This window comes from Eumetopias jubatus, unplaced genomic scaffold (assembly GCF_037043125.1).
Source record: "Eumetopias jubatus isolate StellerSeaLion01/CBP00866 unplaced genomic scaffold, mEumJub1_p1.0 scaffold_3, whole genome shotgun sequence".
NCBI classification, from domain to species: domain Eukaryota; kingdom Metazoa; phylum Chordata; class Mammalia; order Carnivora; family Otariidae; genus Eumetopias; species Eumetopias jubatus.
In genome coordinates this window covers 138,308,030-138,330,313 of record NW_028274809.1, presented here as the reverse complement: position 1 = coordinate 138,330,313, position 22,284 = coordinate 138,308,030, and the positions used below count along the sequence as shown (strand labels likewise).

At 41.2% G+C, this 22,284-nt stretch overlaps 1 protein-coding gene across 1 annotated transcript in view; it reads right to left on the bottom strand.

The window, feature by feature from the left end:
- LCP1 (lymphocyte cytosolic protein 1) overlaps positions 1-22,284 on the bottom strand; it is a 52,468-nt gene that overhangs the window by 4,012 nt on the left and 26,172 nt on the right. Inside the window, exons 6-15 of the mRNA XM_028103754.2 lie at positions 22,152-22,233; positions 20,385-20,550; positions 18,939-19,081; positions 16,170-16,265; positions 14,213-14,408; positions 12,071-12,149; positions 11,390-11,504; positions 10,354-10,487; positions 3,455-3,578; positions 523-647 (exon numbers count right to left, since the gene is read on the bottom strand). Coding sequence (XP_027959555.1) covers positions 523-647; positions 3,455-3,578; positions 10,354-10,487; positions 11,390-11,504; positions 12,071-12,149; positions 14,213-14,408; positions 16,170-16,265; positions 18,939-19,081; positions 20,385-20,550; positions 22,152-22,233 — 1,260 coding nt within the window. The remainder of the gene's footprint in view (positions 1-522; positions 648-3,454; positions 3,579-10,353; positions 10,488-11,389; positions 11,505-12,070; positions 12,150-14,212; positions 14,409-16,169; positions 16,266-18,938; positions 19,082-20,384; positions 20,551-22,151; positions 22,234-22,284) is intronic.

Sequence of the window (22,284 nt, the reverse complement as noted above, 5' to 3'; positions counted from 1 at the left end):
ATATAAATGAACAGGCATGGCTATTCCAATAAAACTTTATAAAAGCAGACAACCATCCAAATTTGGCTCACAGACTGTAGTCTGCTGACCCTTACTCTACATGGTAGGCTGCCCTCAAGCAGCTGCTCCCAAGCTGGTTACAGACTGGTCTTGAACCCCAGTCCTGCCCAGTCATATCCATGGATAATCACAAAGGGGGTGTTTATATTTGGGCCTGGCATGGACTTTATTTAGGAAGTCTCTGATAGATTACAATTAGGAAATGGGTTTTACGAAACTATAGGCTTGCATATCAATTGGAAGAATATTCTTGTTCTCTATCTTGCTCCCATTCTAACACTAGGACTCTTAAACTGCTATCATACCATATCTAAAGTAATGATGATGGGACACAGTAAATAATGAGAAGAAAAAGCAAAGAGTGCAATAAACTGTTTGCACAAAGGCACAAGCAACAGACTTTACAGCTATCCAGTTGCCAGTTGGGTCCTCCTCTCCCTGACCTCAGGTTTATTTACGTACTTTGCATTGTTGAGTTTCTCGTCATCATTCAGGTTTTCTGTCTTCAGAAGGTCATAGTTGATGGAACCTGGTTGAATGGCATCAATGAGATCCAGAACAGGCAGACTTGTGCTAATCTTTGGATCCTGCACAGAGAGAAAGAGTTAGTTTCATCAGTATGTCCCCAAGTTACTTCTGTTCAGCTCAAGGGAAGTAGGTGGTTCTCCCCTCTTAAATATGAAAGATATATAGCCTGATCTGGGAAATGCCACAGCGTTCCACATGGGGTTTCAAGTCAGCTGTAGTTTCTGTAGGCAGGAGTGTCACCAAGTTCCTAGTGGCTCTGTAAGTGGAGGAAACCCACTGTCTGCCAACAGGCAGGGAGTGGTTCTCACGGAGTGAATGGAAGGAAGTTTGAAGGACATCCCGGAGCTGACTGGCAGAGATCATGATGAGGACCCAGCTGGGTAGGAGCTTCAGCACATGCTCCTTTCTTGGAGACCTCAGGGAAAGAATAGTGTCTGTAGGTCCAAGGAGGCAGTTACAGCAGTGTGATTAATATGCAATGACACTAACTAGTACTGGTCAGTGCCTCACGGTTTGCCCAGAACTTCTTGTAGGTTACCTCATGTGTCACCACCAGCCTCAGGTCTAGGCATCTCCTCTTAATGGACAGTGAGTAAAGGGAGTTTCTGAGTTTTGGTGACTTACTAGTAAGTGGTCGGGCTGGCATTTGAACCTAGTTAGTCGGACTTAAGAGCGTGAGCTCTTTCTTTGGCATCGAAAACATTTTCATGTTCACGCCTAGAGCTGTGAGTGCTCCCGTCTGCTATCCCCTCTCCTGGGCACCTCTGAGTGCATGCATGGAGAGGTGATTGCACGTGACCCTCTGAGCACAGTCAAATCCAAACACCGCACACCTTGAGGGTTCAAATCAGAATGCCTTCTTAGCAAGAACAAGCTATAGGACCCCTGCGAGATGCTAGGTCTCCAGCATCGGTCCTCTGGAGGAGAGGAATGATATTTTAAGAAGTATAATGGGTCCATTTTTATTTACTCCTTGGTAATGTGAGGACTATTACAAAATTAAAATCACCATGTAATCGTAATCTAATTTCCAACATAAGCCTGAGCTTCTATCTCCATAGAACCTTTTGAAGAACCACGAGGGAAGCAAAATGGAGGGATCTGAGTTTGGCCTCCTCCCCTGCTTTCTGCCCACAGTCTTGTCAAAGCGCTGACAGGCAGAGCTCGCTAGCATAGATGGGGCGGGGGGGGGGGGGGGGAGCCAGGACTAGTTCCAAAACGGTTAATCAAGAGTGAACTGTGTTCATTTTTTTTTTTTTAAGGGTTTCACTTAAAAGGACTGTGGGGCTAATTGGACATTTTCCTTTTGTGTTTTATTTATTTATTATTTATTATTTATTTACTTATTTACTTATTTACTTACTTACTTTTTTATTTATATTTATTTATTTATTTATTTATTTATTTTACTTAATCAATTCTATAATGACTTTGTGAGAAGACAGGAGAAAATTAGCCCAGAGCGACACAAGGAGTAAAAGAGCTGTCAAACCTTCTCAAGAGTGAGTCCCCACGAGAGCCCGGACGCCACAGGGCGTCCTAATGGGCGGCAGCGGCTGCTGTTGTACGGACAGATTGCAGCCCCGGGCTATCAACCCGAGCGCTGCAGAGTAATGCTTCAGTGACCTGTAGCTACACGCTGCTCTGTAACCTCCCCTCACAGGTAAAGGCGCTTTCTGCTCACTGATGGATCATCTCCTGCAATTACTAGCTGTAACCTCAATCACTTGAGCTCCAGTTTCCTTACATATAAAATGAGGTAGCCAGTAAAGCTGCCTTCACAATGTTGGTGAGATGACACGAGGCATTACAAACAAGGAGCCCCTGGTGCTCAGGGCACAGTCCATATTGAGAGTGCTCCCAGATTTGGCCTGTTGTCTGCTTTTATAAATAAAGTTTTATTGGAACACAGCCATGCCCATTCATTTATATATTTTCTGCAGCTGCTTCCTTGCTGCAACAGCAGAGTCCAGACAAAGTCGGCCCTTCCAAATCTTTTTGGAAGGACTTGCTCATGCTTCTCACCAGCCTCTCTGCTCCTATCTCTGCTCAGCTCTTCAGACTGAAGGGTAAACTGGAGGAGAGACAAAGGCGGCCATTATCTGTGATGAGCTCATAGGGAGTGGACACTCCTGGTACAGCGCAACTCAGAAATACTGTCTGCTCTTTTGGATGGGTGAAATTTTAATTTTTTTTTCCTTGATTTTGAAGCAGAAGACTGAATCATGACAAACTGCCTCACCAATCATGTTAATACAAACTCTGAAGGGATCCCTCCCCCTAATTCCTGACCTTTAAAACAAAACAAAACAAAACAAAACACAAAAAAAACCATAGTTAAGATGGCACAGACATTATGACATGAATCAAGTGCGCAAGTCCCTAGGGGAAGGATCCAGCTAATGCATGAAACATGAGTTAAGAAATTTAATAAAGTATAATGCAGTTTTTAATAAAAATGGGATTTGGATACAAGTACACAACTGCTTTTCCCCAAAAAACACCACAGGGGAGATCTTTTAGCATTTTATATTCCACCATCATTAAGAGTATAATCTGTATCATGAAGCTGTGTGCATTTAAAAAATATTATCGTATTTTACGTTACTTTGGAAGAAAAATGCCTAAAATAATGCATTTAAAATGATGGGTTTTTAAAACTAGTTATTACAGGAGAAAGTGACAAGAAATTTGTCAATGAAATGGCCCGTGGACACCAAAACAATAATGGGTCATTCAAGCAAAATCAAAATTGGAGGGGAAGCCTCAGACACCTCACAATGAAGGTCACTTTAAAATAGAGTGAAAACAATAAAGATAAGCATAGAGCTCAGGTGGCTGTGAGCAGCAGACTAAGACTTTTTACCTTGAAACTAGAGATGGATGAACTTTTTGCCGCTTCCTTCAATGTTTCATTCACCCAGTTGACAATAATGTCGTCATTGACCTTCTGCCCGCCTCCAATTTCTTCAAGAATATTCAACGTGTACCTAAACAAAATCAAGAATGATTGCTGGAAAAAAGTCGCTAAGGAACTCAATAACACAGACAGTAGCCAAGGTAGAAATGTTCTTTTCTTTCTAGGTATGCCTCAGAAGATAGCGTGGACACCATTACATTTGCAAGGAAAAAATAAAATAAAAACAACATTATTTCCTTTTAGAATATAATTTAAAATGTAGCTTTGTGGTTATTATCGTGAGATGCAGAGCAAATGCCTCCTTCTAAGCACTGTCATTGCTCTGCGTAGGAAGGGAAAGCAGAAGAGAGGGAAAGCAAAGCAAAGATTCAAACCTGTGACACTTTTTTTTTTAAGATTTTATTTATTTATTCATAAGAGACAGAGACAGAGAGAGAGAGAGAGAGAGAGGCAGAGGGAGAAGCAGGCTCCCCGCCAAGCAGGGAGCCCGATGAGGGACTCGATCCCAGGACCCCGGGACCATGACCTGAGCCGAAGGCAGACGCCCAACCACCTGAGCCACCCAGGCACCCCCGTGACACTTTTCTTAAAGGAACCACAAAAATGGAAGGACAAGTCAATGTTAGAAAAACCCAAGGGGCCAACATAATAAAGGAAAAATATAAAAGTTCCCTTCTTATACCATAAAAGTAGAAATATCAGGAATACACAGACCAAAGTTAATCTTTAGTCTGAGTGTTAAGAATCACCTTAGGTGCATACTGTTATGAGAATTGGGTTTTTTGGGGAAAAGATTAAAAAAATGCTTCAAGGGGCACCTGGGTGACTCAGTAGTCGGGCATCTGCCTTCGGCTCAGGTTGTGATCCCAGGGTCCTGGGATCGAGTCCCACATCGGGCTCCCTGCTCAGCGGGAAGCCTGCTTCTCCCTTTCCCACTCCCCCTGCTTGTGTTCCCTCTCTCACTGTGTCTCTATCAAATAAATAAAATCTTAAAAAAAAAAAAAGATGCTTCAAGCTCTAGTAAATCAAAAAGTAGAGTGGTAGGTGTAATAACTAGAATAACTTTCTCGCAGGGAAAGCAAGGAGAAAGTCAAGGTGAGAAATACTTAGTCTGGGCCCAGAGACGGGACTAAAGCCTAAGGAATTAATAGGTATGAATGGGATAAGGCTCACGTGGATTTTCAAAATAATCCTATCCTGGAAAAAGGCCCCAGTTTTGATCAGTTCTTGAGATGATGTTTTACGGCCTCACTGGCTTCTTATTTCCTGATAGTAAGCATGGGTATTGAGTTATGAGCATTTACCATAACAATGAAGCATTTCCGCCTGGTGAATGTGCTAAGAAAAGGCAGGTGAATGCACACTTCATCCGTCATGTCTATATACTGCCTCATGGGACAAATGGAGTTTGATCAGCTAGAGGCTCCACTCGTCTCAGGGGTGAATTCTCACTTCCCTTTGTCAGGATGCCCATACTGCTTTGTTGACAGTGTAGGGGCCAAGGGCATAAAGATTATTTTGAGTTAAAAGCAATCAAAACCCAGCAGATTCAGGAAAAGCTCTTTTCCTCCCTCCAGACCTGCCGAAAAGAATTTAGATGGAGGACCTACTCCTGGAAGAGAGCTATCAGCATAGATAATTGCATTATACTATGAACGAGGTATGGTAGACACGGGGGAACATAGCAAGGCCTGTTTGATCAAGGTCCTCTATGTCCCATGTTTCTGAGTGGCCCCACCAAACATCCGTTTACCAAACATTTACTCTCTTCATCTTCCTGTGAATTACATTCCTTTTCTTTGAAGGCCCACACCCCTTCCCCTTCTCCTTAGTCCAGAATGATGTACAACTTCATTTCGCCTGACCATCTTTGGAATTTCCACGTCTGTGTGGATTCCTGTTTGTACAAAATTAAATTTGCTTTTCTCCTATTAATCTGTCTCATGTCAGTTTGATTCCTATGCTGGCTAGAAGGACCCTGAAAGGCAGAGTAAATTCTTCCTCCCTGACAACACTCTCAAGTGGACAGAAGCTAGGGAAGAAACTGGTATACACAGGCTCACCTCAATACAAAAGCGTATCTGTGCAAACACAAAAAGCCACCAAGGACCAGGGAAACTGAGAGACATAGAGAAAAGCATGGAGGCAGCTGGCTGCGTTCAGGGGTCTGAGTACGGTCCCTCATGGTAGCACAGGATTCTGGTGAGTACAAAATTGCCCTTTGCCCACCTCAAGGGAGGTGTGGCGGTTTAAATGGAATCGTATACCCACCTGTAAGTACAACGGTAAAAACAAAGGGAAGAAAGGACAGAATTGGGTTGGAGTCTCTACTCTGGACACTCCACTAAAAGCACTAGCTATAGATTCAAAATGTAAAACAAAAATCAATGTGGCCCAGGTCTACCTAGGATTTTCCTTGTGAGATAATCACTCCATACCATCAAACATTTTGGGGGGCAACAGTGCTTTTATTAACTGGAACCTCCAGACAGGATCCCAAGTATCACTGGTTCTTGCACACTGCCCTGTGCTGAGAAACCATCGGTCACAGTGAAAGGGTGTCACGAGCCTTAGCTTCAGCCAGTGCCCGATTCAACAGAAGAGGATGGATGAGGTGTGCATGCGCAGCGCCGGAGGGGCTGCGATTATTACTTGCCTTTCTGCCTTCTAATGCTTGTTTGATTTATTTAACATTTGACCCAGAGGGACCAACTGTGATGTTTTGTTTTGCAAGGACCTATCCCAAATTCACTGTCCACAGCCTGTTTGATCTGGGGTGAATTCCTCATTTGCCTGCCTCTCTGTTCATTTGCTGGAGTCTGACACCGCCGTCTGCTGGCAGCTTCCTTCCTTCCAGCTTCTGTCTCCAAATTTATACATACACTGTTTGCCAGCTTTCTAATCTGAGAACGATTTCCAGGCTCCTGAAGGGGAGACGGAGGTTTAAGCACACATCTCTCATTTGTTCTTAGGGGGAAAAAATGACACACCATTTATTGTCCAGATAAATGGCCAAATTAGCACATCTGTGCAATCCAGTGAAATAAATTCCAACTAGAACTAGCTCTAAATTTAGTAGATCTGTTAATGTGTGGCACAGAGAGGAAAAAGATCCCTTCTCGTGGCATTTACATAATTATCAGTCATTCCATCACCTTCAACAGTAATGTATTTCTCTGTCCACTTTCTTATATGCACCATTCTTGAATAAGCACTCATGAGAAATGTGACTGATTAGCTAGGTAGGGACAGCAGGCTGCAGTCTAGACCTTATCGTATATAAACCAGCTATCAGGTACAACATCGGGCCGCGTTTCTGTAAGATTACAGAACAAAGATGGTATTACAAAGTGATTTTCAGGTATTATGAAATTCAAAATGGCTTAGAGTTGGCCTGAGGTTTTTTTTTTTTTATCATTACAAGAGAAAATATCAAAGATTATCTCATATTCAAACCCAAAAGTCAACTTAACCATTCCAACTAAAAAGATCTGTTTTGTTTTTTAAAGCAACCAGTAGCCCAAGTCAGTGTGTTAAGAATTAAAAACACACATCACCACATCAAAAACTAATGATGTATTGTATGGTGACTAACATAACATAATAAAATTTAAAAAAAAAATTAAAAGATCATTTGTAAAAAAAAAAAAAAAAGGAGTGAAAAATAACAAGCAATGCATTATCATACTGCTCTGTCTTTGCATACAGGCCAGACCTCCTGAATTTACATGAACTTGGCAAAGAGATGTCTATAGTGTTCTGCTTGAATCAAGCACTTTATGATAAAGTTGTGTTCAGTGTCAGAGCCTGACGTAGTTTTGGAATATAGGTGAGGTTCGGTGGGGTGAGGTCCAGAGCCGACAAACCAAGAAAGAATTCTTGAGACATCTTTGGAGCAAAATGGTAGTTTTATCAAAGCTTGGGGACAGGACCCGTGGGCAGAAAGAGCTGCTGCCCTGGGGTTGTGAGCGGTAAAAACAAAAACAAAAACACACACATGAAAGACAATAGAGACTAGGTCACACGTTTCTGAAAATACGCTGGTGCGGCAGCCCGTAGGGGCTTTCAGTGACATCCTTCCTAGATGTATGCAGCAAGATAGAAGATGGGGCTCAAGTTCCTTTAGCTCTGGAGTTTTCTGTCCCAGAAGAGCCTGATGACATCTGCCTTTAAACTTCAAGGAGACCCCAGTTTAGAGATGAGTAGTAGAGCGCTACACTTGGTAAAGCAAGTGTGAATCAGGTAGCAAACTCCATCATGATCACTTCTGATTATACCACATCACCTGGGAACACTGACATACTTAGAGGACCATTATGAGTATCAGGAACTAGAGACAGTGGCTTGGGAATAAAGCTGAAGTGCCTAGAGACACTACACACCTTGTCTTTGCCATTCACTTGTGAGACATCATGTAATGTGACATATGGTTTCTGGAACTTCCTTCCAGGTAGAAAATGAATTAAGTCACAGTAACATAGGCTCTAATAAAGGGATGTAAGATTTCTGCCTGGTCAAGGCCACTAGGATGGGGGAAAGAGTGAAGCATTTAAAAGTAAACCATTTTACACTTAAAGATTTGCTATCTTAAATTCTTCCCAAGCTCATGCTTTCGCACCAAAAATCATTTCCTTTTCTTGTATTTTCTATTTATATATTACATTCTACCTTGTCAAAGGCTCTCACGTTAATTCAACTCTGAAAGGTATCTAAAATAGTCTTGTGACGAACTAGCAGGAAATTCTGCTTCTGGCCATGGTGTGGTAACGGGGACCGGCCTTACCCTTCTGCCCTACTGGACAAAGTAAGCACAAAACAGTGGTCCCTGAAAGAAGGAAAGCAAACCTGGTGAGCCCTAAGACTGTCCCAGCTTATTGTGTGAAGAGTTTCCAGGCTGTAGTGCAGAGAGAGAGAGAGAACCCGAGCAGAGCATAGCAGTCCCCCTGAGTTGAGAGGACAGGATCGAGAACTCAAGGAAACCAAGGTGCCTGAAATTTGTGGGGCAGAATACCAGAGAGGAGAGAGCTGCCTGGAGAGGAAGGAGTCATCTGGAAAGAAAGCTCCAGACATCTTCAGAGGGTTTGCCATAAGTCTTTAGCTGCGTATTACTCAATGCATGTGTGTGAGCAAACTACCAGAAACTGGGACAAGAACTGTCAGAAACGAATGAGCAGAATGATTCTCAGAACACACACAGCACTGGAAATAATTTGGTTCCCACCAGTCAGAGTAGAAACACCTCATGATACCTGGAGCATCGAGTTCAATACTCAGAGGAGATTATCTCAGTACTGAGAGACAAAATTAGCTCAAGACTATTTAAACTTTTAATAAGCCTCAAAAGGATCAGACTGTGTTTAAGTAGCTTAACTGCATCCCAGGAGAAAATTCAAGAATATTTAAAGGAATAAAGAAATATCAGCACACAGCAAGGTGAAATTCACAATGCCTCACATACAATAAAAAATTAGTAGGCATGCAAAGAAGCAGTAAAATATGACCCATAATGAGGATAAAAATCAATTAATAGAATCAGACCCAGAAATAACAGCTACTATAATTATGTTCTGTATGTTCAAGAAGGTGGAAGAAAGAGACATGGGAGACCCTGAAAAGACCCAACTCAAATTTTTATCCATGAAAACTGTAATGTCCAAGATAAAAAAAATATATACACTGGATGGGATTGATACAAGATTAGACATTACAGAAGAAGAGATTAGTGAATTTGAAGAGAAAGCAATAGAAATTATCCCAAATGAAACAGAGAGAGGAAAAACGAAACAGAGGGGAAAAATGAACAGAGTATCACTGAACCTTGGGACAACTTCAAATGCCCAAATAGGTATGTACCTGGAGTCCCCCCAGAACAAATTGGGGTGGATTATACAGGAAATATATTTGAGGAAATAAAGACCAAAAGTTTTCCATATTTGATGAACATTACAAACCCTCAGATTCAAGTTCAACAAACCTCAAGCATGCGAAAGACCAAAGCCCATTATAATCCACTTGCTTAAGAACAGTGGTAAAGAGAAAATCGGAAAGCTAGAGAAAAAAGACATTACACACCAAGGAATAAAGATAAGAATGACAACAGGTTTATCATTGGAAACAATGCAAGCCAGAAGGCAAAGAGCACTATCTTTAAAGAACTGTAAGAAAAAAACTATCGATCTAGAATGCCACAGAGAAAATATCTTTCAAAAATGAAAAATGAAATAAAGAATTTTTAGACATCTAGAAGCTAGAATGCTTCCTCCCAGCAGATCTACACTGTTAAGAAATATTTCAGAGAGAAGGCAAATGATATCAGATGGAAATCTGGATCTACACCATGGAAAAGCACTGGAAATGGTAAATGGGTAAGTATAGTACATATAGCACATTTCCCTCATATTTGGAAAGCCTCCTTAAAAGATAATTGACTATTTACACAAATCTAAAAATAAAAGGTTGGAAAAAGACATGTCATGCTAAAATTAATCGAGAGAAAGCTGGAGTGGCTATATTAACATTAGAAAAAGTAGATTTCAAAGAAAATAGTACCAGGAATACAGAGGGTCACACCATAATGAAAATTGGGTGATTCATTAGGAGGATAAAACCATCTAAAATATTTAGGAATCTAATAAAAAAGCTTCAAACTACTTGAAAGAAACTTAAAAGACCTGAAAAGAAACAAAACAAACAAAACAGGAAAATAACAAAACACTCCTTTGGTGGTTTTAAGTTTAGCTTAAAATATCGTTTTGCTGGTTCAAACCACATTCCTGAACATTTACTAGTATGTTACCAGGTCAATAATATACTCAATAAAAAATCATTTCCCTGAGTTACGTTACCTTCTCATTAACTGCCAAATCAAGGCTAATGTTAGAGTGCGGTTTCCTTCATTGAGATCTTGTCCCCCGATGCCAACCAGGGAGAACTTAGCTTGATTCTTCCCCAACTCCACTGCATAGTTACAATTTTCAAGCTGTTAATGAGCAAGAAGGAAAACATTCTAATGTCATCATCTCTATGATGAGAAATACAAGATACTAAAAATAAAGACACAAAATGAAGTAAGTGTTGTCAGGCTGAATGATCTCTCAAGTCTTGCCTGGTTCTGCAATGCTAGGGTTTTAAACTAGTCCAAGAATTTCCCATCTTTTTTTTTTTTTAAATAGAACCCCTCGCTTCCACCAAATCATATTCATAGTGTACTCTAAGTGCAAAACCAAAATGAATTCATTATTTTGAACACTGTCATGGCTATATCACACTCCAGAAATAGAGGGCCATGCTCAGTTACCTGGCCATGATATTCCTGAAACAGCTGAATGCATGGAGATTGTCATGGAAAATCTGGATTCTCCATCCTACATGCACATAATGGGCTGTCATGTGGGACAGGGAGGTATTCCCGTGGCTACGCTTGATCATTAAGAGCCAAAAAGACAAGGAATGGTGAGAAATATGTGTGCCAACCCATCGCTGCTTTTACAAAACAGTATGTTCCCACTGTGTTGACATTAGACAAACTATTTGTACAAGTCAAACTGTCAGTACAAAGCTCTAATTCTTTAGGAAATTAGAATAAGGATCCTGCTGGTGGAAAAGCGACCCTGTGGCTCTGCTTGCTCTAATTATCTTAATTAGAATTTTTACATCATAATGTTTAAAGACATCCAACACGGAATTATAAATAAGTAATCAACTGAAATAATGGACTCACTTTAATGAAACCATTCAGGCTTCTGATTGCTGTGCTATAATTTAATCCCTGGATAAACATTACTTATCTAAGTCTGGCCTCCTAATAAAGTATTCACAGGGTGCCCTTGCAGGCTTGTGACTTCACCTGCCCGTTGGAACATCTGGAGAGTCATTGTTTACCTTCTTCATGTTGCCCCCCAGTTTGGGGTATGGTGGTTTGTTTACTCTGTTCCAATCAACAGGGACTTTAATCTTTTCATAGAGCTGGAAGATGACCAGGGCATCTGATAAGTCACTGGACAAAAACAAACACAAAAGAATTCTCAGAGAGCCACCATTTATTAAGGGCCTACGGTGGGCAGGCACTTCCTTATATATCGGCACAAGGAACGTTTGCAACAACCCGACAGAAATTGGTTATTTGTAGCTCCATCTTTAGAGGTGAAGAAACTCTGACACAGAGAAATTGAAGAAACTTACTCGAGGTCTCTCCCAGCTGTGGCTACCTATGCCCCTGGAGCTGGAGCATGCTGCCTCCAGGAAGAGAAATATGGTTTCAACAAATGGCACAGGAGACACGTCACCATAAACTTAACATTTTTTTGTTTTGCCTGCTTAGGAGCAGATCACAGGCTTACAACATGTAGTAAATGTGTCCTTTTGCTGGGTTATGATTTTGTACTGAAGTGAGTTTCTCAGCTAAAGAGCCAACAACTGCAGCTCCATTAGGCACTAGCCCCCTTCTCATCAAGGTGCACACATTTGTGAAGAGAACTGCACACCACAGAGATATTTGAAATCGCGGGGATCTTCCAAGGTCTCAGTGTCTCCCGTTAAAGACGAGTCCCCACATACTCTTACCTGTACAAGTGATTGACTCGAGGGTTAACGCCCAAGGAATTCATCCAGTTCCTAAATGTCCGCTCTTCCCTCGTCTCACCTAAATTAATGAAGACCTGTTATCTTTCGGGCCCCTAGAAAATGTGCCTTTTTTATGATCAAAGTTTAACTAAAGAGGCTATAATAAAAATTGAACCTAGAATGAAAAAACCTCATTCAATAAACCTTAACGGATTTGGATGAGAATTGTTATTCTGTGTTGGTTTTTTCTTTTCTAGTCCAATTCAGCGAGTGTTTCTATAGCATCTATTAGTAGGGCACAAGTTCCTGTGTGGAGAAGCAGTTCACAGTCGGCCCCCAAAAGCTTACATTCTTTCAGGAGAAACAAGACTTTTAGGCAACAAAGCGAGACCATGCAAGCCCCAGGGCTAACACATGAGGTCAACATATTTGCTACTTGAGTTGAAATAGGAGAGGGAACAGTTTGGAATGGAGTGGAGTTTGAGCTTCACCTTATAGGGCTAGTAAAACCTGGACCGGAAGGAGGAAATAGGAGAGGATTTGAGGCAACAGGAAGTAGTGGGAAGAGAAGACAGCATACATAGGAGCATGAAGGGAGTGACAGACAAGGTCTGTATTAAAACCACCAGGAAGTCATTTTTCAGGGATCTGTGTGATTCGCGGAGAGAAGGCTGCTTGGTGGCTGCAACCAGAATTGGGGCTCTCTAAATGCCAACCACCAGATTTGGGTTGACAATGCCAGTCATCATAGGTTCTTTTTGTTATTACGACAATAAATTCTTCAGCAAGGCACAAATATAATGAAGGCGGAAGTGTGATGTGCCTGGCAGCAGTGTGCAAAATTACTGAAAGGCAATATGCATTTAAATTAAACATGCAGAGGGGAGGGTGTGTGCCACCCACACATGGGCACATTCAAATGCTTGATAAATGGAGGAACAGGCCCCTAAGACCTATTGAAACGGTTGGTGTATGATTTAATAAGAGTCCAGAAAACAGTAAGGAAAAATAACAATCTAAAAGACCTTCTGCAGGAAGAATTGTTAGTATTTACTAATTCAGTAGATTTAGGGGTGAAGAAGAGGAAAATATCAAAGTGGGACCCAGAGTTTTGGAGACTGAAGAAAAAAAAAGTGGTATGGTTAATGAAAATGGAGAGTTTCTACAGGAGATGGGTGGGAGGCGGGGAGGGCAGAAATGCGCCACAGGGAAGAGAAATGATCATTTCTGTTTTGTATATGCTGAATTTCAAGTGATAGCAAAGGAACCAAATGGGGATGTTCCAGAGGCAGCTGGAAGTGGGTGATTAGAGGGCTTGATTTATATACTTGGTAGTCAACAAAATGCCTGGACCCCTGACCACAATTTATCAAATGATACAAATGCAGCACTGTTGCAATACGGATTGAATTTTGCACTTCCAGCTTGGGTAAAGCATTGCACGGGGAAAAAAAAAATCAATCAATACTTTAAATCTGGATTTCCTTTCTTTGGCGATACGCATTTAGTATTAATTTTGTCTTTTTTTTTTTTTTTTGTCTCAACATCCAGACTAATTCATGATGGAAAAAAAGAAGAACCTGACGATAGCTACACACTTTTCATCCAATCTTAGGGCACTAACCCCCAAAATACAACTGTCAGGGATTCTGCCTCAAAACTTCTGCTCTGCCCCACCCCACCTCCCAAATCCAAATCCAAGAAACAAAACAGAAACAAGCACCTCACTAAGCACCTCTCAGCATTAAGTTAAATATTTTTAGATGATGGGCGGCTGCAATCTCTTGCGTGAGGAATGAACACTCAGTCCATTAAGTACATAAATTAGGTTTTTGGAACTCGGGATTTATTTCACCCGATAATTAAATGCATTGTCTTCCCTAAAACATTTAATTCTGATAATGGATGAAGCTTATGTATAATGGATGTGATATAATGGTATTTGATTATTCCTGCTTGGCTGTAATCGACTTGATTAATCTATTTATTCTCTTTGTTACATACCAGAGAATTGATGACCTGTTTGCAAATCTTCCCCAGCACGTAAGGGGTTTATATCTGTTTAGCAGGTAATTTCGAACTGCCCTTGAGTTAGAGTGGTGAATGCTTTTCTGAACCTCTAAGCAACAGGTTTCCAGTTACCTTCAAGAGCCCCCCAGTCGATGTCCTGGTTCTCTGGTTTGTGAAGGGCAGGATATCTGTTAAAAAGGTTGGCAATGAAAGCCAAGTTCAACTTGGGGTTCCCTCGGACAACATCGGTGGCCGTGACAAACTGCCGGCACCCCAGCCTCTCGGCCTGCTGCAACATGCATTCTGCCCTCTGGATGTCATCCTTCTCCTGTAAGGAAGAAGGGCAAGTCAAGGTTGGGTCAAGGCTGTCCACGCAGAAAGGAGGCAGGGGTAACATGAACAAGAAATGGGAATCTTACTGACACCCTCGGTGTTTAACCCAGATCGACACTTAATCACAGCAAAAGATTACTTATGTTTGCCTGAACCGAAATCAGCAAGGAAAAGGTATCTCAGAAATTGAGAAACTGAGTCTCTCATCTCTATATAGAACCATGTCAGATGAATGCTTAGTTGTCCTGTTCTTCAAGAGATTCGGTAGATTCTATAAGCTTATTTAAGTTGATCTTAATTATTTTCAATGATGAAGTTTCCTTTTTCTTATTTGCTTATACAGACTCTGTGAGATTTCGTCTACCAAAAGTGTGCATTTATTGTCATAAATAATACTCCTATTGTCAGTTCATCGAAGACATTTACACCCGTCAGTAAGAACTTCTGATTCATATAGCCACCTTTCCCACACGGAGCTGGTGTGCGTGCAACTCAAACACAATAAATGTGATCAGTTAGTCAAGCTATATATTGTCATTGATGAATCTACAGCAGCAATTTGGCTTTTGCAGACTTCAGATTGAGGGCTTGATATGTTAAAAGTCTATTCAAATAGTTCTAGAGAATCTCCAGTCATTTGTAAGTAGACTCTTATGAGAACATAAAGTTTTGTTGAAATGTGGCCTACCATTCTTAAAACTCTTAAGAGTTTATGAAACCACCAATTTTCAGAAAACAGAATTTTAAATTGTTTATTAACATAATGCTTTATTAGATGACACTGCACATTACACATTTCATGAACTTGTCATTCGGGAATGAGTTGACTCTAATATTACTCATTGGATTTAATTCTAATGATATCAAATGAGGCCCAAGAATAAATGAGGCAACCTCTCAAGGTGAGTATTAAAGTGGTGGCAAAACCAGTTTTATCATTCAGACCCATGCTGTGCTGTTTTTAAGAGCTCTCAAACCAGACACCTCTAAGAACTCACACAATTGCACCCAGTCCTTTTCTCCGATTACCTCTCCAGTGATGTAGTGAGGTAGGAGTGTGGCTGGGTGAATGCTGGAGCCGTCCTGGGTTTAAATTCCTTCTGTGTCAGGTACTGGCTCTGTGGCCATGAGACGGTTACTAGCCTCTCTGACCTTCAGCTTTCTCAACTAGCAAATAGTTATTAACACTTAGCTTAGTGATATTTGCGAGGGTTAGAGACCATGTATGCAATGTGCCGAACATGGTACCTGGCACCTAGTACCAACAGATGGGGGTGTTGTCTCCTTATTACTACCAGAGGAAAAGGACCCCAGCCTTGGATCAAATAACTTCCAATAATCTGTCATATTAATTAATCCATGTGAGACTCAGTTTTTTCATTGATAAAGTGAGAATTTATTTATTTGCATAAATATCCCACTGATTTCCAGAAATAATACTCAGGCACCTAAAAATAAACATAATAATACCTCTTGGTGTCCCTGAGTCTCTTAAATGATGAGACATACAGACATGCCTAGCATGGTGTGTGGCAATTGAGTGGTATTAGTTTCTTTCCTTCCTTACTGTCTATTTTCAGATGCAATTTCCCACAATTATCATGCAAAGCCATTAACGGTTGTTAACAGTTTTAACAGGGCTTTAAGCAGACGCATGAACTCATGGAACCCCAGAGTCAAGGTCACACAGGGCCATGGACTGCCAATACAAAGGCGGCATCACGTTCTCTAAACACAGCTTGGGACATGGCCTTACCCTTAGTCCTGACATGTCAATAACAACAGCAGGAATACCTTCTTCATCTCCTTTTGGAGCCACCTGCTCAAGCAGGTGGTAATAAGCTTTTGAGTCCTGTGAGAAATTAAGAAATTAAAATTTCAAAACAGCACAGCTAATCACATACTTAGCACGATAATAATTTCTCAAAGCAAACATTTTATATTTCTTATTTGACTGTCATTCAAGAATGCAACTTAATTAACAAAGCTGGAAGCATTCACTAATTTGAATTTTCTATCTCTCGTTTACATACTGTTATCGGACCTTCTCTTTTAAGGGAGTATAACAAACATAGGATACATACAAAAGGCAACCCAAAGAAGCAAATGCTATTTTGTTGTTCTTAGGGGAGGAAAATAATTCATTTGTAGGTATTAAATTGTATATAGGAAAATGTATATACCTTTATATTGCTGCAGAAGTCAGTCAGCTAAGGTTTAATTAAAAAAAAAGTGACAGAAAAAGGAAGCAGAAGTTTAATGGACAGTCAGCAAAAGAAAAATAAGGACTTCAAAGACAGAAGGTTGAAGCGTTAACAAGCAATCATTATGTAAAAGGAGATATTAAGATGACAAGCACATTTAATGTTTATCAAGAAGTTTGAAAAAAATGGTTAAATTTAGTGATAGCAGCTTGGATACAGATATTGAATTCTCCTGTTTTCCTAGATTTACAAATATGCTTATTGATGAAAAGAATTCATAGAATCCTAGTCTTAAAATTGTAAATTTACGCTCATTCAATAAAAGCATACAGATAACCAGATAATTTATTTAAATAATTTAAAAGCATCTTAATTTCTCTTAAAGACTGAAAAATCAGCTGTTCTCTTTTTGTTTTTAAAACTAGATGGGGCCTGGGGACAGCAGAGGTAGGCTCCCCACTTGTGACATTAGAGATGTTAAAACCAGAGAAAGCCTGCCACTGGCGCTGCACCTGGGGAAACCTCTTTTCATCTCTCCCTTCCACCCTCCCCTTCTCTTACTTTTCGATGTAGCTATTTTGAAGTCAGTGAAAGTTGCGCGCAGGTGTCGGGCACAAATCAAAACTGCCTACCACGTGTTACATCTGCTTAGCTTTGCTAAGTCTCCTCTCATTTTATCTGACCCTAATAAACCCTTCTCACTTGCTCCAGGGTGGGTGTTCTCCCCACGTTTGCTGACCTTGTGTGATTTAAGGGCACCTCCCAAAGCTGCCAGATACTCAGACATACGTCACAGCGCTGACCTTGGGCAGGATGCAGCTGCCTGCCCCCTGGTTGACAGGCACCACCCAGGTCTATGCTCAGCTTGCCAGCTCCTATGGTTATTATTCTAAAGAACACAGCTTTTTAGTGATGAGAAATCAGATAAATTTATGGCTCAGACGAAGCAGCCTAATTTTGGCTGAAAAGCTTGAAAATATTGGCTGAAACAGGTGCAGAGCTTAACTGTTGAGCACCAAGGAAGATAACGCTGCTATCCAGCTCCTGTTAAATCCCCATTTGGTTGGTGGTGCCAGGTCATCAATAACCAGTGAAAGTGGTGTAGTTAGAAAAATGCATGTGGCATTATTAACTTAGGTGCTAAGGAATGGGGGACTTTCCATCTAAAAGCTTCCATCTAACCAGCACCACGCCTGGCAGCCCTTGCATCCATGGCAGGGGGAAGCTGTCACTCAAAGGAATACAAGCCTGGGTGACTCTTAGTGAGTCTTGTGACCTTTCCTCTGACTCTTTCTCTTTGGAGAAGATTTCTTTTTAACTTTTGAGAAAGTGGAGACTGAAAAGGTTTTCTCATGCTGCATCCCAGCATCTCACACCGCTCCTTAAGCTCCTTCTGTCTTGGCCCATCTGTCCTTAGTGCCAACAGCTGTCTTTCACCCTGACATGGAACTTTTCACCAACTGGAAAACCACAGGGCATGCTTCCCTCAGCCTTTCCCCCTTTGGATCTCTGCTGTAGGACTGCCTGCCCTTCTACCTGCCCTGGGGGGCATTCTCATTGCAGACGGTTTCCAGAATCATTATCTTTTAAAATCCACTCTGGTTTCTACAAATGAATACCTTTCAAGAAAGTCACCGGTTGTTTTAGAGAGGCGGTATGTACAGTGCTCAAGGACGGGGATGTTGGAGGCTGACTGCTGGGTTTGAATTCTGACCCCGTTCCCCAGCTCTGTGAACCTGAACAAATTACTTAAATTCTCTTCTACTTAGTTTCCTTATCTGTAAAATGAGAAAGTAATAATCTTTACCTCAAAGGTTTATCGTGAGGATTAAATGAGCCAATACACGTAGAAAGCAGGTAGAACAGTGCCTGGTATGCAGTAGACACCGTGTTTGGTGTTCTTAGTGTCCTCAGAAGAGGAATCCTCATTGAATTTTTTTAAAGGATTCCATCTGATGCTCCCATCAGATGCTCCCCGATTTTTGATAAAATCAGAAGGACATCACTAGTCCTACACATACTCTTCCTTGAAAAGCAGTCTGACCTCTTGCCCTTCCTCCTTCTACTTGCTGACGCTGTCACTCCAGGGGAGCCCCATCTCCCTTTGATGCTGCGGCCTCGCTAGGACTTTGGACAGATCTGCACGGGGGCCCTTGAGAGGAGCGGGCAGCTCCCACGGCACCAGCTGCAACCCACGCCCCCGCCCCCAACGAACTCTGTAGAGCCTCTGAAGTGATGGAGCCGAGTCTGTCTTTTCTCCACAAATGCCCCAATTCCCCTCTCTGCTGCAGTTCGTCCTGTTCAGAGCACGCTCCTCCTACCTTGATGTCAGTACTGAAGTTGCTGAGCCTGTTGCAGCCTGCGTTCTCCAGGTGGTAGTTAGCCCACCTCAGCAGGAGCTCCTCGGGGGAGAGTTTCATCAAGTCCTCCAGACTCTCCCCTTCTCTCAAAAGAGCAATCAGAGCTGAAGAAGGACAAAAGCCGAAGAAAAATAAATACAGGGGGTATCTGAAGGGATCAGTTAGAACTTCAGCTGAGCTCTGTTAGAAAGCTGACAGAGAAGCCCCTCCCATGGAATAAACACTTTATTATCATTCCCTAAAAAGGAAGGTAAGGTTTTGAGAGCGTATCTATTATCCTCATTTTTCAGGTGGGGAAGACATGTCACCAGTGAATCTCAGCACTATGCCTAAGAAGACCATGGCCATGGCACCCAAGACTATCAGGCTCAGAAGGCTCCAGTGGGTCTGTCAGACCACATCTCACAATACGACAACAGCTCTGCTTTCAAGAGATCAATTTTGTAATAATGACAATTGTCTTCTTGTCTACTCCCAGAGATGTTTATATTTCAAATGCTTACTTGCATAATTACAGCATCTCGAAAACTGTAATCAACTCTCCTCTATTTTTCCCAGCTGAATAAATATGTTTTGCTCAGCTAGAAGGTTTAAATTTAGTTGCGGTCATAATTTGTAAATCAATATTCTTTCTCATGGGTTCTAAGTTTCCTATTTGCTTTTTCTCCTCTATATTATGTTTAATATATATTTGGTTTAAAAATGGCAACCCAGGGTTCTTCTCTGGTTATTGTGATTTGGAGATATAAATTAAAAAGTATGTATAACTAAAGATTAGAATTTGGCTACAGATTTCATAGGGCTCTGTCCTGGAAAGCTAAAAGGTAATCCTGTTTTTTTTATGATTCTTATCACAATCTACTTCTTTTATCTAAACAACAGGGCTGTACTTGTTTAAATGCAGATAGGATGGGGAGAGGAGACAGAGTAAGATTGACAGCTACAATATTTAGTTGCGAACTTTGAAACCCTACATGTAATCTTCCATAGTCTTGGTAAGAAACAGATCAATTTTCTCCTAATCTGGTGCTATCACTTCGGTATATGAATGTGAACCGCTTCATCAAATACAAGTTAAAAAGGAGTCTATTTGTTACAAAGTATCTAGAGGCAAAGTGAACCCAGAAAAGCCCTTGAGGTTGGATCCCAGACAGCCAGGACTGAGCTCTAGGTTCTAAGTAAGCGTTATGATTAGTCTGTGGTCTTAAAAAGCTTTTGCTCTGTCATTTTAAAGAGTCTGGTCAGTGTGGATAGAAACCATTTAATGCAATGGATTCGATGTAACTATAGTTTTCAAAAATTGAGGATTCTGAGCTTGACTATTCTGACATCTTCCCCCTACAGCCCCCAACACATGCATTAATAAAAAGCCAGGCCACTAATAACAACTTGTGGCTTTGCTCATACCTTCATTTCTACTGAGTTCGATGTCAGCAAACAATCCAATCTTGATGACTTGCCACAAAAGTCCCAGGACCAGATAAGGCTTCCCCTCCTTTAAGTCCTCAGCCCCAATGTTAACCACATGGCATCCAATGGCTGAGGCAGAATTCAGAGCCAGGTTCAAATTCTCCTGAGGTAGAAAAAGTGTACAAATGTTGTTTTTAACTTTGCAGATGTCAAACAATGATTCCTGGATGACAACAATGCTTTGCCTCTGGAAAGTTCACAGGTCTAGAGGCATGGTCTTCACTAAATTTTAACACTGAAAGCAGTGAGTAACAACTGAAAGAAAAAAATCTGGTCACCCAGATACTGGGCTTATGCCCGTTCACTCAAACTGGCACCTTGCGTCTATAGTCCATCCTGGCCTGGATCAAACTAATGAGTCTTACAGTTTTACACTTTACCCTGTGATGGAGCCTACACACTTAACATCCCCACTGGCCAGACATAAAGGGGTACCTTTGAGGGTAGTCATTGTCTTGCCATTGGCGATCATGAACAGTGCAATTGTTGATATAAATCAAGGTCATTAAAAAAGAGCAACAAAATAGCTTTTTGACTTTCAGATTGGGTATTAAACCCGAGAATGAAAAATACACAAATCAAATTCCTAGAAAAGATAAGAGTGGTTTTTACTGAGACAATTTATTGAGTTTCCAGAATGTCTAGGGGCCTTAATTATATACACACCTACACACACATACACACACGCACACACGTACATGTTCTTATCACTAATAACAATGTATATAATGTGTATACAACTCATACACAGTTGGAATAGAATCAATGCCATTTTCAGTCTAGAATCGACATACTGTTCTTGGGTCCACAAAGGAGAAGATACTAGAGGTAGTGATGTATAGAAGTTGTTTTTATGACAAATTAAAAACAAAACACAGGCCCCCAGTGAATTGGAAAGAGGACTATCAGACAACTGGGCTTTTGCCCGAGTGTAGAGCTCAAATGATGAAAGAAAAATATCATTTCTATTTATGGCCAATATTAAAATTCAACATCAAGATTAAATTTACCATTAAGTGCATTCGTATAGGTTTAATCACTGTTCTCACGTTAGTTACCGCTTCCGTTTTAAAAGTACACGGCACTGCTTACAATCAAACAGCATAACATATTGTTCATGACTTGAGGAGTGAGACAGGCTTTCTGAGCAAGAGAATTACAATAGTGTTGAAACACTGGAACGTAACACAGAAATACAGCTTACTTACTACTGGTTACTGTTCCCGTTAATCAACAAATTGAAGGCTTAAGACCAAGTTATATTTATCACACTGGCAGCTGTAGCCAATACCACTGTTAGGCTGCCGGGGGACTTCCCCTTTGTCGCCCCCTCACTTCTTAGAAAGGCTTATCTTTTCGGCTAACATGCTGTGGATTTGGCATCAGCTCAAAGATAAACTGCTAGGGAAAGTGGAGTTAAAACTTTAGCCCATGTGAATTTTATTCCTAAGGGGCCAAAACAGACTAAGAATGCCCCCCGACTACCAACACCCCACAAGCATTCCCCCTCCCACGTTCCCTGTTATATTATTAAAGATAGAACAAAACTGTCTCCCTCTGTCCCCACGAGTCGTGGAGAACCACCGGCCACAGAGCCGGGTTTGGGAATAGCGCGCAAGCACCTGGCAAAGGCTGGCTCTGCATTTCCAGGGCTCATTCATTCCAAGCACAATCTTATAGTTTGGCAACAGAGAGAAAACATACCTGAATGGTGAAGGGGGTGAGTTTCTTTTTGTTGATTGTCCTTTCATCAATTGTATCTGGCACTGATAGGTTGATCATTTTACTGAAAAAAGAAACAATTACATTAAAGAAAGCTGGCTGCTGAATAACAGAG